At 37.0% G+C, this 17,911-nt stretch overlaps 1 protein-coding gene across 2 annotated transcripts in view; it reads right to left on the reverse strand.

The window, feature by feature from the left end:
• The window catches only part of PLXDC2 (plexin domain containing 2), a 262,841-nt gene that overhangs the window by 19,302 nt on the left and 225,628 nt on the right, over positions 1-17,911 (reverse strand). Inside the window, exons 10-12 of one of the 2 annotated variants that reach the window (XM_032101658.1) lie at positions 16,605-16,665; positions 13,617-13,770; positions 12,192-12,230 (exon numbers count right to left, since the gene is read on the reverse strand). In XM_032101658.1, coding sequence (XP_031957549.1) covers positions 12,192-12,230; positions 13,617-13,770; positions 16,605-16,665 — 254 coding nt within the window. The remainder of the gene's footprint in view (positions 1-12,191; positions 12,231-13,616; positions 13,771-16,604; positions 16,666-17,911) is intronic. The other variant, XM_032101667.1, reaches the window with a different exon arrangement.

Below are 17,911 nucleotides of genomic sequence, written 5' to 3' on the forward strand. Positions count from 1 at the left end.
CACTCCATGCTCATGTTAAAATAGAGAATTGGAAAATAATAGAAGAAAGGCATATTGATGCAGGTAGTGGTAAATGCCTTGTGTGAGGGGCAAAAAAGAGGAACAGTTAATGTGAGTGAGTGTTACAGCTCATGCATCCATGTATGGCAGCACATTTCTCACCAGACCAAGGAAGGCTGCATGGCTCGTCACCCAGCAGATTGCATGGCACAATTGCAACAATAGGGAGAAAGGGAAAATGAAGATGCATTATCTTAGCCAAGACATGTATCTGACTATTACTCCATGGAATAGTTATGGATCTTTGGGGGCAAAGAAGGGATTCATGTACATATCCCTTGTTTTTGTCCATATTTCCTCAGTCTTGATTCAGGACAGTCAAAACCCCACAGCACTGCTCTATTCTTTCCCACAACATCAGCGACACTTTGTGGACTAAGGACCTGAGTAACAGAATCAGAGGACAAAAAAAAGATCCCAATAAACTGGGAAGTTAACTAGGGTGTGGGAAGCATTAATGATTTTAATAAAAAATTGCAAACATGATCCCCACTTAGGTACAGCCTAATCCTGAATGTATCTCTCTTTTTAAAAGTTCATGAGTATATGTTCACACAGGAACTTCAGTTTTAATTGTAATGATTTTGGACATGAATTTTGAGTTTATGCATGAACAGGTCCAAGAACCAGGTTTCTCCCTGACTAAATCCCACAAGGGGATTTCCTTTGCTTTCTTGAAGCTTAGTTCACACAAATGTATAGGAGATTTTGAAACAGAAAAGTAGTGTCAGCCCTGTTTGATTTTATTAATTTTAAATTTTTTTTTTAGCACACTACATACAGTGAAAATTCCCAGGCCATACTTTATATTGAATTAGAGGAAAGGAGATAGTACCTAGAATCTGGAAGTTCTATTTTCAAATTTTCAAAATTGTCCCCCAAAGGGTCATTAAAATACTTCCTAGTAGTTAGAGCACTAAATAAAAAAGGATGCAAAATTCATGGAGGAGACAGGAAAGAAAGGTGGCTCAAAATGAGGCTCCTCTTATTTTCAGACAGTAGAATTTTTACTTGACATAGCCATTAATACTCAGAGTGAGAACAGATGAATAGAAACACCAGTCCTAGTTTCTGTTCATGCACTGCAACAATATTTAGTACTTGTACATATATTTCAAATTGCCATACAAATGGAAATTAAGGAATTGAAAGGCCATCAGAAAAGGCCTGCTTGATTGTACATCCTCTTGGCTGGACTATTCCCACTGCTGAAGAGTTAGTTGTGAGTCACCCTACTGAGAAGCAACTGCTCCCTCAAAGGAGTAGAGGATTCATAGCTTGTTTGTCTCATAATTGTCTTTTTTACAGTTTCATACTCTATACTTCAATGTCACATTTGTGCATCAAAAACTATTTTGTCATTTGTACCCATTTTCAGGCTGATTTGCACTAAATGAGCAATTTGTATTGTTACTATGTTATAGTTGAAGACATAACATCATATTCTGCATATTAAAAAATGCTGGACTTCAGCAAAGGTCCTAACCACTCTGAAAAAGTCATCAATTTAATCCCTTTTGATCTGATATTTTCTCAGCTTTCAGCATCCAGCTTTGCAAACTAGAACATCATCTCTTTGAAACATCACAGGTGTCAACTGCCTGCCCAGATTTCTGCTAATCGAGGGTGGAGCTCTCGGTGGACATCAGTGCAGTGGGCAGAATGCCAAATGCAAAAAATAATGAAACAAAAGAAATGCTTTCCTTAAATTACAATAAGTTTAAGTAACTTGTAATTTCCATAATTGAAATTCAGTCCATTGACCCCAGGGCTCAAATACTCATGAGAAATTGATTTCACTCTCTTTGCACAGAGACAATAAACAGTGCTGTCAACATTGAAAATACTCTTTGCTGCAAAAATCAACTGTCAGTTCTTTTAAAAAGCCAGCAAGGGAAATAGATGAAAAAACAAGGTCTTGGAAACTTTTTCAGGTGTAGAAATCTTACTAAGATTATCACAGCACATCTGTTGTTCCAGGCAAGGCTAAACCCATGGGAGGCTATTTGTTTTATGACCAACCCTTTCCCAAAAGGACTATTCTCAATGGAACTTTCCCCAAACTTTCCTTTTCTTATGCTCAAGAAGCAATTGTTACTCTATATTTATAATGCCTTCTCAAACTCTTAAATGCATAAAACTTTTAAGCAGAAGGAGCCTGTTAATATCTCCAAGGTCAGTCTGCTTCTCATTAGGTGCTGAATGACTGGATGGAAAGAGCAAGTAGCTTCTTTTTTCCTAATATAAAGGCACAGAATCCAAACATGAAATAACTGTTCTGCTGCTGGAATGTTGTTTAAAAAATAAAAGTGAAAACACAATAAAAATGTTCTCATTGTTTCCATGATAAACACATAAAGACTATAATATCTTTGATTTAAAATAACTGTAGTATGTCTCCAGTTGCTGTTGGGCTAGCTTCTTTTGGAGTAGGAAAACAAAAAACTCAAGTAATGAAAATCTTGTCTTGCCATGGCACACAGGGAGTGTGATGCTGACTTTAACAGAACAAAGGTGTCTACAGAGACTGCTTTTTAGTGTTTACGAACTGCTACTTGCTGTTTGTAAACACATCGAGAATACATTGTCAACATTATTTTTCTCATAACTGCATATTAACCCTTGAGGTCTGCAAAATAATGAAATAAATTGTTTTATATTATCTAAATTTAAGGTTTATGAAAAGTTTCCACTGTGATAGTTTTATATATGAGAAAACAAAATTGTGATACACACATTTACACCTTATATGATATGAGATGGAAAAGAGTTTAATTTCCAGAGATTACTATCTCTGTCTGTGAGAGCAGAGATACAAAATATTTTACAGGAAAACTGAAGAAAAATAGACAAACTTCTGGTACTTCCTGGCTAGAAAATTTCCTTTATATAAAGTCAAACAAAAGGGGAATAACAGACAAAAAAGTAGAATTTCATTGTGTAGACTTGGAAAATAAAATTTTTCTTCTCCCTCCAAAAACCATGGTGCTCCTTTTTACTCTTGCATTTTGATTAGATGGTAAAAGACCATCTGGAAAAACACCACTGGAGTCGAACCTCCAGTGCAAACTCACTTACATGCCCATGAATCATTAAGGGATAAAACAATACCTTATTTGACCCTCCTGACCGACACACAAAGCCAGGGATATAGATGATTTAAATAGCAGCAATCAGCCTGAAGATGACAACTCAGTACTAAACTTTGTTCTTTTCTCCCCTTTTTTTGCCAGAAGAATGAATTTTATACTTTTTGATCTGCCAAACTGCAGAAATCTTCTCTTGCTGCATGATCTGGGATTAACATGCAGCTACAGATGAAGTTCACTCACCAGCCCTATTACGTATGTCATTTCTAGCCTGGAAACTGCATCACTCCTATTTGCGTGACTGTGGGTTTGAGTTAATAGGCTCCTGCCAAGAGGGAGGATATAATGTTTAGTACAGCTGAGAACACAGGGTTACAAGTACAGTAAGCTCAACAGAGCCACCAGATTTTCCCCCTCTTCTGGGTCTCCATTTACATCTGGAATGTGAATCTACCTGGAGACTCCTTGCTTTACGGGGCAGGTATGTGGTTCCTCAAACTCAAGCTTTTTCCCTGTACATAATGCAGATTCCTGAAAAGATGATTGATGACCTGTGGTAGGGGATAAGGGAATGTGTAGTTGGAAGGATTCTCCAGAGACTCAAGGGAATCCCCATAAAAATTTTCTCTCTACCTCCTTTAGGAACAGCATGCTCTGGAGTTCTCAACTTATTCACAGTAATGGTATGTGATTTTCTTGATTTGTGGGTTCAATCCCTTAGCATTTGTTAACATTTTGAGGTTAAGCCATTGCTTTACTTGGTTTCATGATGATTTATAAAGTTATGGCTCAGCTAATGCTTTAAAAATTGATTTCCAATTGCATGTAAGAAATGAAAGGTGGTCTCTGAGTGAGAATATTATGAACTATAACACACAAAATCAGAATTCAGTGTCTGGCTTTGCTATCAATTTTCTGTAGGACCCAGGGCAACTCAGTAAGTCTCTCCAAGATTGATCAACTGCTTAGCGTAGTAAATTGATGAGAGCACATTACAATCAAATCCCTCTGTTTATAGGATGACAGTACTCTAAACATGCTAGCTAAGGGCTTTCATTCTTCTGCTCTAAAATATCACCTAATGCTACAACAGTTGTCATCTGTACTAATTCTAGTTTGAGCTGATTGAGACCATTTAAGCCATTACAATACTTAGTAGCATCAAACAGTTGGCATCATGAAGCTCAATATTGTACCATGAAGGACCCCACCATTTGGCCTGAAAAGGTAGCTGACTCAAATCCAGATGAGCAAAAAGTTAGCTATTCATAAGAATTTCAATTGTGTCACCCCATTGACTCCTCTTAATCCTACTGAAAGCAAACACAAGACAATAAGGTAAATCAGGCTGTTCCTGTCTAATCCTGTGTCTAATGCTTGTAGAGTTACTCACCAGAGTACCCACCACACCTTTGGGAGACAGAACAACTTCAGGTACTTCAATATCAATGCAAAATGTACAGCATTATTAGCCTTCCTTCACCTGGCCTTCATTTTTCCCATTCTTTACGGCAACCGATGCACACCAATGTCAAAGCAGTGTAGAGAAGATTGGAGGAGGCTACTAACTGCAAAACTGGGTTAACTCCATGTAGAATAGGAAGTTAAAAAGACAGAAGATTACAGGATCTTTGTGTGCCCCAGCTGTCACACTGCCATAGTACTGTGACAGCAAAAGGAGCAGATGATAAGATAAAACACTAAGTAAAGCAGCCTTTTCTTAAAAGTTTATCCAGTTTTTTACATGTAGCCCTCCTTAAGATCTGCATTTAGAGCTACATGGGGTTTTCACATTAACCCTTTGATCTGGTACAAAGTCAACAAAGTGTAAATGTGTAACAAAGTCAGCAAAGTCATGGCAACTGTAGGAGTAGGATACCATATATCATTTTATAGCTGTCTTAGAAAACCAAAGAGAAACTAAACTAGTATGCTAGACGTCGACATAAGTTGAAGCGTCTACACCTAGCTGTTCTGGTTTTTTAACATCATGCTTCTTTAATGTGATATAAAATACTTAATATGATTAAATCCTCTCTTTTTCATGAGAAAAGAGTGGAAGAAAAGGTCTGCATCCTGGCTTGCAGGTTTCTGGACAGGAATGGAAACAAAACACATTAACTAGGACACCCTGAAGAGAATTTATTTAAGGAAACCTTGGGTGCCTATGAACAAGATGCCCATTCTTAGTATGCAATTTAGATTTTTCTCTGTAGCTGGTAGAGTTTTTCTCTGTAAAAAAGAGTTTTTCTCTGTAGCTGGTAGAGTTTGGCACCCCTATAGAGTAACATATCCCAGTTTGGGCATGTCTTTTAGCATGACATTAATTACTTCCTCTTGCCTACTGCTTGCCACTGGCTAGGAGAAAGGCCTAAAAGAACAGTTTGTGGCTTCCTGGCTAACACCAGATGAGATGAAGCTTCTGGAAGATCATTTCCTGTGGCTAGGGCTAAGTTCTGCCAATAAAACAAAGCCATATCCTGTCAATCTTATCTTATACAAAGTCCACTTTAAAACATTTTTAAGCTACCACAAAGGTTATGTTTATAATTTTTTAATTTCTTATGTTTTACTTTAAAATTGGGGAAGACTCAGCTAATTCATAGTGACTTGTCAAGTGGAATCACTTGGTTTTGGACTGTGGGGTTATAATAACTTCATTTATGTAAAAAAAATACTTGTTTTGTCTAAAAGATAGGCTTATTTCTTTGGTGAAATAGTTCTAATTTTCTGAATCATTTAGCAAGTAAACATATTAGAAAGAAATAACTTATATGACTCTTATCAGGCTGGAGTTAAACGTCTTGCAGCTGGAGTTCAGAATACACAAGAAAAAAAGGACTAAGTTTTCTCCATAATTTGGAACAGCTCAGACTGCAATTTTTAAGAGAAATTAGGAAGAGAGATGACTAATGGAAGCTTTCCAGACAGAAAAAAATATATTGGAAAAAATAGTCTTGGGTAAGTTTATCATCATATATAAAGTGTATAAAAGTACCTTTTTTTCCAAAACTTCATCTACATTTTGGTAATTTCTTACTGACTTTCCTAATATCTCAAAATCAAATTAAGCTCTATGTAGTACAATTGTTAATCCTGTTAGTACATCCCTGTATCTAGACCATCTTTGAAAATGTCCAGATGAGAGTAAAAATAGCATGATACTGACATTTCCTAGAACTACATAAGCTGGGATGAACTTGTTAACAAATAAATGAACAGCTTTCTTCCTCAGGCAGGTTTTCTTTTTTTGCACAGATTTCCTTTTTTTGAAACAGAAATTTCCATACACCTGGATGAATGACAAGTGTAGCGTTTGTTTGATACCTGCTGTCCTACCGACATAGATTTTCCTTTTGAGTTTTAAAGCTGAAGAACTGTGGGTGACTCATAGCAATCAAATAATCACAATAGTGTCTAAAAAGGTCAAATAAAATGTCTAGATGTGCTGGCCAATCATCTAAATCATCCACCAGAGAGTTCTCAACAATAAAATACTGCATTATGGGATAGCCATGGCCAATTTCTCACAGTTTTTATGAAAAATTAGGCTTTTAAGCTTTTAAGTCAGTTGTGTTAAATTTTAAGAAAATGAAAAAACAACAGAATCTAAAATTAATAACAAAAAAAATTTGTACATTTTTAGTGCTGGACATCTCTTAGAACTTATAAAATGCTTGTTATTTTAAGGAGAACCAAGATATAACAAAAATTGTGATGGCATGCCAGCTGTGTTTTAAAATGGTTTAGGCATGTATGTAATAGGCATCTGTTATGTCTGTAAAGATAGAGAGCAGGCAGAAGAAACAAAACCAAGCGAATTTGAAATGTATTAAGATATGACACAAAATTGCGGATGGATTACAGCACAGCTGCAAAAGATTTTCTCGTATAATTAAAAGGTCAAAGCAGTATGACCAGAACAAAAAATTTAAATTTACAATATCTCGTTTCAAAAGTTCTAGACAAAGGTAAGATGCAGAATTTCTATGGAATCCTTTTGTTCTACCTAACCAGATATTGACTGCTGTCACCCAAGGACACATCAAACTATAGGCAATCATTGATCAAATATATCTTTGGTTTTCCATTATAAAGGGTTCCCTTTCATTAGAGTTTTAAAGGATTTAGTGTGAGAGAGTAAAGACCCTGTATTTGTGACTTGGAATAATCTACTCTTTATTAAAGGCTGACAAACCACAGAGAATCAAAGCATGTGCCTGCGGCTGCAGAGGTTTTATCTGAGTCTAATCTAGGGGACACTGGGAAATTCAATGCGTAATTGAAGATTCATCAAAAAGAACTTCTCAGATTAAAAGCTACGTTAACTGTGTGAATGAGGAATCCTAGAGTGTTGCTTCGCTTTTGTGTTGTTTGAAGTAACTTTCATTTTTTTTAAATTTCAAGAATAAAAGGAACAGCTCAAGGAAAATGAATAATCACATCAGGTGTTGGCTTGTCCTCCTAAAATGCAGCAGATTTCTCCGTGGAAATGAACTTTCTATATATAACTGATGCCTCAAACCCTACACCTCACCTACCAAGTAGGCCACAGCCATCCATCTCTAGCTCTAGGATTCAACACTTTTAAAGAGATTTTCTTTTCAGATCTTGGGCACAGAATAAACAAGTGAAAAAATAATCCTGTTGCAATTCCTAAACTGAAAGAAACTTGGACGTGTTTTCTAAACCCCACTTTTGGAATTGTTTTTTATATAACAGCATACTGTTTTGAGCTGTGTATGAGATGCTCATGATGGAGAGCTGCCTGGTCCTGGGTCAGCCACCTGCCATAGAGCGTTGGCTCACAGGGCAGGGTGTGGGCACAGTTCAGCCAGGAATACGCCTCCTGTACAGAGCAGACATGGAACAGGAGAATGAAGTGCTGACTATTGACCTCTAAGGGCACTGAAGCACTTTTCACAATAAAATAAAAAGCAATTTGATTTGAAGAGAGAAAGAAAGTTTCAGGGACATTTTCATAGACAAAATGCCTAAAAGCACCACCCTGAGTTTACAGATCACCTTATTCCAAGGGATCACTTATGTGTCAAAGCAATGTCAAACAACACCACTGCCAACAAATGGACAATTAAATGCCCAATACAGCATGTGACCAGCCTTGCTGTGGTTAGTGACAAGCAAAATGACAGAGGGGAGACTGGCAAGGAAGAGGATGACAACTGCCCCCTGTGCAGTGAACAGATCTCCAGTTTGAGGGAAGGAGAAAATAATGGCTGAATATGACTGAAAAACAAATGAGAGCAAAACAGACCAACAAGCTAAGTGGCAGCTGCACTCTGTTTTTTCAAAACTTGAATAATTCTCTGTGAGGGTCCTGAGAAACTGCTATATCTCAGCTGTTATGGACTGCTGTATGTGGGACCTCTGCCTGTGATGTTGGGGTCTCCATGTAAGCTCTAGGTCCAAACCTAAGCTATGTTGTAGATAAATCTATATTCAGTCCCATCTCTGGTGTTGCATCCTGGACCAACACCGAAGGAGCTTGTCTCCAGTCCTGTCCATGGACCATGCCTCCTTGGATGGGCCTTGGAGCTGTTTATCCTTTTGCTGCTGCAGAATCCCTGTGTAGACCTGGTTCATCATCTCACCTTCTCTTGGACCACTGATGGGAGATGCTTCCTCTGGTCCTTCCTGAGCTGTTGGCAGCTATGCCACTTTGCCACCTTGCTGTTCCCTTCCTGCCTTGCCAGCCTGTCTTCCTGCCTTGACCCTGGGTCTGCCTCATTGCTGCAGACTCAGCTGAAGGTCACCAGATCAGGGCTGACCCCAATTTCTTCCTCTGAGCTGCCCTGTTCTTTGCCTGTGCCCATCCCCTATTCCTCATCCAGGAGGGGGAGAAGAAGATGGAATGCATGGATTCTTCGGTGAAGAAGAACCTGCACACCTGCAGTCCAATCAAGCTACAAGTTCATGAAATGCTGGTATGGACATGGTTTCACCTGACAAATATGTTTCAAGAGATATGTCTGCTATAACAGAATGGTCAAGTATTAGGAAAAAAGGACTCAAAGACAGAGATTTTAATATGGCTGAAACAGATAGTATTGTAATGCCAGTTACGTATACCAGACAAAATCAAAATCCTCCTGTATGGCAACCTGTGGACCATCAAGTTATCAAAGATTTAATGGATGCAGTAAAGAATCATGGACTGGGAAGTCCATATCAAACAACTTTTGAGAGGCACATTTAACAATTATGATTTGGTACCTTTTGACTGTAGAAGTATTGCCTCGACAATTTTTACAGATGCACAACTCCTGCTATGGGATGCAAGATGGAGAAGAGCACTTTGTGAACTGAGAGAAAAATACGCAGGAGGACCACATGCAGCTCTCACATTAGAGCAATTGGCTGGTGATGAACCTCATGCTAGATCTGAAGATCAGGCAGTGGTTTTGCCTCGAGATGTACTTATAGATATCAAAGAAGCAGCGCAAACAGCAATCTTACAAATTCCACCAACTGGAACCCTAGAAGGCATTTACACAGAAGTAAAGCAAGTTATTGCTGAAACTTTTACCTCATTCGTCAATCGTCTAAAGCAAGCCTTGGACAGACAAGCCAGTGATGAAGTGGCAAAACCACATCTGCTACAAGGTCTTGCTTTTGCAAATGCTAATGCAGAGTGCAAATGTATAATCAGTGCTATACCTGGTCATGCAACCATAGCTGAAATGATAGAAGCAAGCAGTAAGGTGGGCACACCTCAGCATGTTGCAGCAGTCCAAGCAAATGCTTTTGGACAAGAACTTGGAAAACTTCTTAAAGAGCAAGTAGCAGCACTTCGTTCAGATCTACAATGAAGTAACTTCAGAAGTAATGGCAGCAGAACCCTCAAGAAGGCCATGCTTCAGGTGTAGAAAATTTGGATACATCTGAAGATTTTACCCTGAGTCTGCAAAGGATACAAGAGTACCGAATCACTGCGCAAGGTAAGGCGCTTAGAACCTGCTTCAACAATCTGCAGGATCTACAGTAGCTCTTAGGAACAATAAATTCAAACAGGATAGAGTTGGAGAACACCAATGATGGACTTGCTTCAGTTTTTGACTTGCTAAGAGGAGACTCTGACATCATGTCTCCCAGGACTCTTACTCCTGAGGCTCAAAAGGCTCTTGACAGAATGGCAAATGCCAAATACTCATTTTTTGGAAAATATAAAAATATCCATCTGCCAGTGGATACATTTTCCAATGCGGTTTTTGCTTCCCTGCACACAGGAGAAATAGTGAAACATGCATGTCAGCATTTTCTGCAAGCATTTGCATCATTAAAAGATAAAAACAAACAATAGTCTAGCTTATATAGCAAAAGAGCTACATAAATTCTTAATGAGTTAGGGTGCATGTCACTCCTTCGGTATTCCTCATTCTCCTACAGGGTAAGCAATTATTGAAAGAACACACCAAGCTTTAAAATCCCCTTTTGGTTAAACAAAAAAAGGGGGCAGAGGCTATGCCTCAAATGCGCTTGGATAAAGTGCTGTACGTTTTAAATTTTTTAAAAACAGTTTTTTTGCAGAATCGAATTTGCTTATAATTAGACATTTTCCAACACCATATAGGCAAAGGCAAACCCTTTGGTTTAGATCAGAAATCCAGAGACAGGGAAAATTGAAAGTCCATTTCAACTAATAACCTAGGGCAAACGGTATGCTTGTGTCTTAACAGGTGCACGACTTAAGTGGATTCCAGCAAAAAACGTGAAACCTTTTCAAGTCCAGAAACAAGCAGGAATCGACTCTGGGAACACGGAGGCGAGCACGCAGATGTGAATCAGTGTCAACACTACTGTCGATGCCACAGACATCAGTTGTCTTTCTGTGCAAGAACTGTGGACTGAGTCTTATGTAAAAAGTGGGAAAGTTAATGGTGTAAATTTTGCATGTAAGAGTGTGGTAGAAGCTGTGTTACAGATCAGAGATTCCTATGTGGGATAAAGCTGTTGAGAATGAAGCTCAATCAGGTATTACACTTGTGCATTATCATCTCACTGATTGCCTTAAGCAATGCAGCTTTCCCAGTAAAACAACCAAAAGAAAATGTCTGGGAGACTCTGGCCAATGTATCAGGCTTAGATACCATCTGTCTAACTCGCTCATGCTGCCACACTTGGCTACCTGTTCCCTTGACCCATGAGAGAAACTTGGTGCTCCCTGCTTGGAAAGGCAATCAGAGCTAATAATATTCCCCTTTATATCAGTGGAAATATGATTTATTTAAATTTGCTCAGCAAATCATCTTCTGCTTTCATAGACCATTCTGAAGCCTTCAGAAATGAACACACATCTTCCTTTCCACCTCAGCAAGCTCTACTTTGGCAATGAACACAGGCGCAGGTGATGTTTAACAACTCAGTCCTATTCTAATAGGGGAATTCTCATCCACTTCAGAGGGAGAAGGAGCAAACTTCAGGTCTCAGTCCTTGCACTCACAAAGAAGATGACAAAAGCAGTCCCCTGCAGAGCCTCATTTAACAGGGGCTTTTATTGGTATGACAAGGTGATCTTACTAACTTGCACAGGGAATGTGCATGGAGAAATGTAGGATCTCTGTTAGCACAGACATAGATATAAAATGGGTATGCTTATTAACAAAATGTCATGTAATAATTCACTACTATGAATGACTTTATAGTACAGTATTATTATTTACAACTAGCACCATATACTCTCTTAATACAGTTAAATAAAACTGCATTATTATAGTCAATAACTGTATTAATACTGCATTACTAGTCAATAACTGTATTAGTACAATTAAAATTTACTTAATATGTCCATAATTGAACCTGCTCTTGTATTATAGAATTATAAGAAGAGTTGTAAATGTTTAGTTTCCTAAGCAGTTCCTAAACTTATTTGCCCTACTTATCTTCCACAGAGATGTGGGATGCTGGAGTCCCTTGAGAGTCTAGTAAAAACTGTTTCTACAATCTGATTTTGATTAATGACATTCAGTGGGGAATAATTTGACAAAATACTGACACTATTTACAGACCAAAAATATCTCTTACCTCCATTATCTTTTAGGTGCAGTGCTATCTTGGTGTCATCTACAAAGGAAATTCACAGTTAGCTGAAGGAAAATGCATTTTTCTAGGTCATGAATCATTTTAGTAATCAGTTTCTAATGTCAGGGAAATTCCACAACAAGAAAATTATTTGGTGCTCAACTCAATGAGAACTAGATTGTGGTGTTTCACACTGAGCACTACATTTTTTTACCACTAAAAAAAAGCATTTATGAGAGTGTTAAAGCATCCAGGAGGATTAAAAAAACTTGCAAATAAGGGTATTAGAGTCTCTCTCATAATGTTCATTAAAAACTCATATCTGTTACATGTTCATACATAGCTTCAGCATCCTATCATATTAAGGACTATATGAACTGACATATGAAAATAAAGTAAGACAATGACTTAGTTGCTTTTTGAAGCATCTTGAAAAGGTCTATTAATATTAAGACCTATTTACTTCCGTATCTCTCTTTTTCTTGTGAATTTCAATGAACAGAATGCCAGAGAATATTCCTTTTAATGCAGTCCAAACGCTGCACTGACAGTTTCTAAACTTTTATTGCTTTAAACAAAACCAGCCTTTCTTATCAGTAGATTCCCACCTTGAAACACCTTCAGCTCAGATTTTCCTGTCACAGGCCACTTGGAAAATCTGCCTGTACCTAGTACTTTTTCTTGTGTTAACATACAGTTTCAACAAACAGACACACACATGCACACACACATATATTATAGATGTTACTTGATTAATCTGAGTTAGCTTTCTTGCCCAGATCAATTTCCTCCAAAAGCAGAAAAGCAGGATATTCCAAGCTCAAAAAGGCAAGATTTAAGCAGCCAGTGGTACAAGGATGAGGACTGACCCACCTTTACTTACCCAGTTAATTTGGTTCAGAAGCCTAGAGAAACTATTTCACAATGAGCACTACATGAAAAGAACAGTGTCAACTGACTGAAAAAAATTAAACAGGCATATTTCAAAGAGGTTTTTAGTTTGGGTTATCTGTAACTTTCACCTGGCTAAATAGAATCCATACAAGAATTAAAAATTCATTAAGTGTGTGTTGGGAATTTCTTCTGGATTTAGCAGAAGACCTTTACTGCTACTGTTTCAGAAGGTTTTGGACTATGGCCTGAATGTAAAGGAACATGAAATCTCAAGTTTTCTAGAAGTCTGCCTGACTTGTCCTTACTTCTCCAGCAGCATCCTCTCCTCCAGCCCTCATCCCCCTTGCACCTTACTGGTGCAAGAGTGAGCAGTTTAAAAGCAGTAACAGAGAGAGCCTTGACTGCAATGCCCAACTCCTTCTTCTGCCCCAGAGGGAAAAGGTCATCATCAACATATACTTAAAGGAAATAAATTTCTTTCTAAGTTGTAAATCACTTTTTTTCAAGTGTAAATATGCAATGTGTACATGTCACCTTCTGTGGGCAGGCTAGTTGGCAGGTGGGAAGTAGTGGATCCTCTGGTGGTTGTTAAAACTCTGAACCTCGTGGTGGTTGGCAGAAGGGTGGTGGTGGAGTACAGAGGTGTTTCAGTTGTGTCTATATTCTTCTCACAAATCTTATCTTTTGACTGTCGGGAAACAACAGAAACAAGGAAAAGAAAATTAATTCTCAGTGGAAACTGTCAAGAGTGAAGAAATTAATCTTGGACAAGCTGCTGTGATAAAAGGAGTGAAAATAAACACTCTAGATCAAGAAATTTCAAGAGTTTTTTCTTTTAATTTTCCTTTTTTTTTTTCTTTTCCCCTTTAAAGCACTCTATGCAGCATTCATCAAGATTTCTTTTTCCATTTATCTGCAAAATTTACAACTCTTAATTGTTAATGACAAAGTTTCAAAGTCAGCCCAGACTGTCAAACTTCTTATTTCCCTTGATCAGAGTTTAACATCTAAGTTCATAATTTAGATTTTCACTCTTCTATTATGAAAGCTTACTGCCATCAATCGAGGTGCCATAAAATATGTTAAAAACGGTATGTGGGAATTAAATAGTAGCTCTTCATAGTGAACAATGTGTAGTTAAGTGGAGCATTTAATTAGGCTTTACATGCAATTATTACGGAGGAGCACATATATATGCGTAAAATGTGTGCATGTATTCAACCTATAGAATATTTATTTACTATAATAAAGCAATCCATTCACTATATACCTATTAATTCTACATAATATTAAAATGTCATATATCATTTGTCTACAGCAATAATTATATAAAACATAATTATTATAAAATGTAAAAAACAACAATAAAAATATTATAATAGCACACTATAAATAACAATCATCATCATACAATTATTTAACATTTATTTGCTTGGGCAAATATTTTGATACAAGTATAGACTCCACTTGCTTCTTTTTTCCTCCCAAGTTCTGGACATTTTTAAAATTCTGCAGATGCAATGAATAGTTTCTTCTATGGTTCACACAGTTTTGCAGGAAAATACATCCAATTATCTTGCAGCAAATATGGGAACTACATCTGACTCCTGCTGTCTCCATTGATTTTAATGAGAAGTGGAGTACTGCAAATATTTATTTCATTTTATTGAGATCTGGCAGTCAAAACCCAGTGGGCATTGTCTTTCTTTTAATATGCACAGATATTTTATTGTTTTTTGTTTTACCAGAAACAATTTATTACATTAAACAAAGGTCCCAGTACCTGCAGGATAATTATTCTTTAAATTTCTTTGTATTTTTCTTGAAAAGTACTGTTAATTTCACTGATGCAATGCAATCAAAATTTAGCTCAAAGTTTATATTTAAAATAAACCTTACTATGAAAATCCTCATTATTCATCCTCTTGAGTGAAGGCATCTAAAACTAACCATTGTGTGCTAATTATTAATCCCTCACTGAACTCTAGCAGTCAGCTCAGGCATAATTCTGAAGATGCCAAGTAAGATGTTGCTTCTACTCCAGAGAGCCCAAAACCCGAACAGCGAACTGCCACCAAGTAGCCTGAAACTGTGCAAATTAAACTATTAATTTCTCAGATACACTTATCATGTCAATAATTTCCTCTCAGATCATGTACTAAACCTTGGAGCACCAGCTGGACTGGAAGAAGAAAGGAGAAGCAGAATGGGAAGTTACTGTCCTGCAGAGAGGTTTTTGGATAGCTTCATTTACAAGCACAACTGGGTCCTAGCTAATTATAATCTGGATTAAAGCAATACAAGGGTTGTACACTATAACAATATATGCTCCCAGTATATTTCATCTTATGTTCTTTAAGAGATTGCTCCCCACAGACAATAAATCTCTTAGAAATTTTGCTTTTAAATCAGCTGATGACAAACTGCAAAGCTGAAGCTTCAAGGCCATGTAACAAGGCAGTACATAGGTTGCAGTTATTTTGCAATTACAATTATAAGAAAAAAAATTTCTTCAATTAATCTGGATTTTTATAATTACTTCTCTTTGCTTCTACTGAAAATAAAACAGAATGTGCTTTTCTAACTAGACACTTGGGGCTATATTTTGCCCTGAGTTTCACCTAACATTTCAGAAGGTCTATGTTGCTGAAATTCATGAGGAAATTCAGCCTGTTCAGCAAAAATGGAAAAATAACCCTTTTTTTATGGCCACCAGAAGATTAAAAGTGCCATAAATTAATTTGTTCCTATTACCACAATCCCAACATGGAAAAAACCCCAAACCCCAAATCAAAAACACTTGTAAAGGGGCTTTTAAACTGGAAAAGAATCATCATAATTATATTTATAAATTTTTCTGGAAAATGAACTTCTCTGGTCTAAGAGTACCCTAAATAATTTTCAGAGGAGGCTCATGGTCCCTATTTAACAGCCTACAACTACTACAGTCAGGTAACTTTCTCATCCTCTCACTGCACCTCCATGAAAAGAAATCAAAATGCCATGTAGGTTGGTCATGTGAGGGCTTTAAATTTTTTTTTAATTATTATTTTTATTTTATCTCTTTGAATTAATCTGTGTACTTTCTTCTTTATTAAATGATTTGGCCAGATTTCACAATCAAAATGGAATGCCTGTTTTTCACTTGAGAATACTCTGGCAAAGGGTTTTCAGAAGAACATCACAGTTTCTTCCCCTTTTCTGGCAAAAGTCAGAGATATAAAAGAAAATCAGTGCAGGGGCACTGTTTTGGAGGAGGCTTTCTGTTTTTTGGGGTTTTGTTTAGTTAAAGTAGTTTCTCAAATATAAAATTTTAATTTTTGTCCGTTTTATCCCCACAAATGGGGAGTGAAATTGCTCAGATTATTCCTCTTTGTTATGCCTCATAGAATTTCCCCTGAATGATAAATATAGTATGTCTTTGGCCTTGAAACTATGCTTTATAATCTGAATAATTTAATAAAAACATCATAACTATATAAATTGCCTCTGATGGGCTGAGGATGTATACTACTCACATACCTCTTCAGGGCAGCCACTGTCTACCCAATCTTGCCGGTGACGATCAAATCCACTGGAGCATCTTTAAATGATGAAATAGATAGGAGTTGTCCAGACGGAAATAGGAGGAAAAAAAAGAATAAAGGAAGGGAGAGGAACAGAACAGAGTGACAGAAAGAATAAGTAAATGATGTGATTTAAAATCCATACGATTTATATGGTATCACTTTTATTCAAGACGCTGTTGCTTACAGTATGAGTCACTGCTTTAATCCACTTCAGTGAAAGGTGTTTCTATGAATGAGACTTTATTTTAGATTTAAAATTTATTTAAAAATTTTAAATAGGAACATCTCCCTTCCACTGGATAATTATTCTTAAGATGTCACTGGCCCATAGCATTTTTAAGTTTGATGTCAATCACACTGATTTAATTTAGCTTAATTATTATTGTCCAGACTTCTTAGCCAGGAAAATTTAATCCCACAAAGGATGCAGTGAACCAGTCACTGGGTTTATCACGCAAAGTGATCTGAGACATCAAGATACACATATAGCCATTTGATCTATGTTCACAGCTCTTCTGAACACTCTCCATGACAAATAGAGAACTCTGTAAAGCTGCTTCTACCTCCTCTCTAGATGTGGAAACCTTAAATTTTCTTATCATGTTTCTTATCAAATTAGGTGACTTTAATAATCTCTTTGCAATATCCTTTGTCTTTTGCTATACGTAACAAAGAAATTTTTAAGAAACTTGTAACACTTTAGTATAATGATTCCCCTGGAAATCCCCATCTCTCAAGAGTGTTATCAGTGATTATAGAGTAAGTTTGTGTTTCTTAGACAACAGGTAGCATCACAATCAGAAAGCATTATTAAAATGGCAAGCAAATAACTAAACCATGATGTTCGTCTTTGAAAGAGATTCTTCCCAGCCATGGTGTTTTTCATTTTGGAGGGTTTGTTTTTGGGTTTCTGCATTCGTTTCCTGCAGTATTTTGTTATGAGCCAGGGTGTTGTCATTTGGCACCCATGGTCGTAACTCACTTGAATGTATAAAAACAACTTCCTTGCTGTCTTTTAATAAGACTAGGCAAGCAAATAAGGCCACTGTTATGGTTAGCTGTATTTAAGGGTCATTTTTTGGTTTACAAAGAATTGAAAGATGACAGGACATGTCAAGTAATACCTACTTCAACCAAGGTAACAGGTTCATTTGGAAGAATGGAACACTGGAATTATTTTTATAGTGGGAGAGGATGTTACAAGAAGATGTAAACAATGGTAACAACACACTTGGGGTAAGAAACATCTCCATATAATTA

The sequence above is a fragment of the Corvus moneduloides genome, chromosome 1, assembly GCF_009650955.1.
Source record: "Corvus moneduloides isolate bCorMon1 chromosome 1, bCorMon1.pri, whole genome shotgun sequence".
Lineage (NCBI taxonomy): Eukaryota > Metazoa > Chordata > Aves > Passeriformes > Corvidae > Corvus > Corvus moneduloides.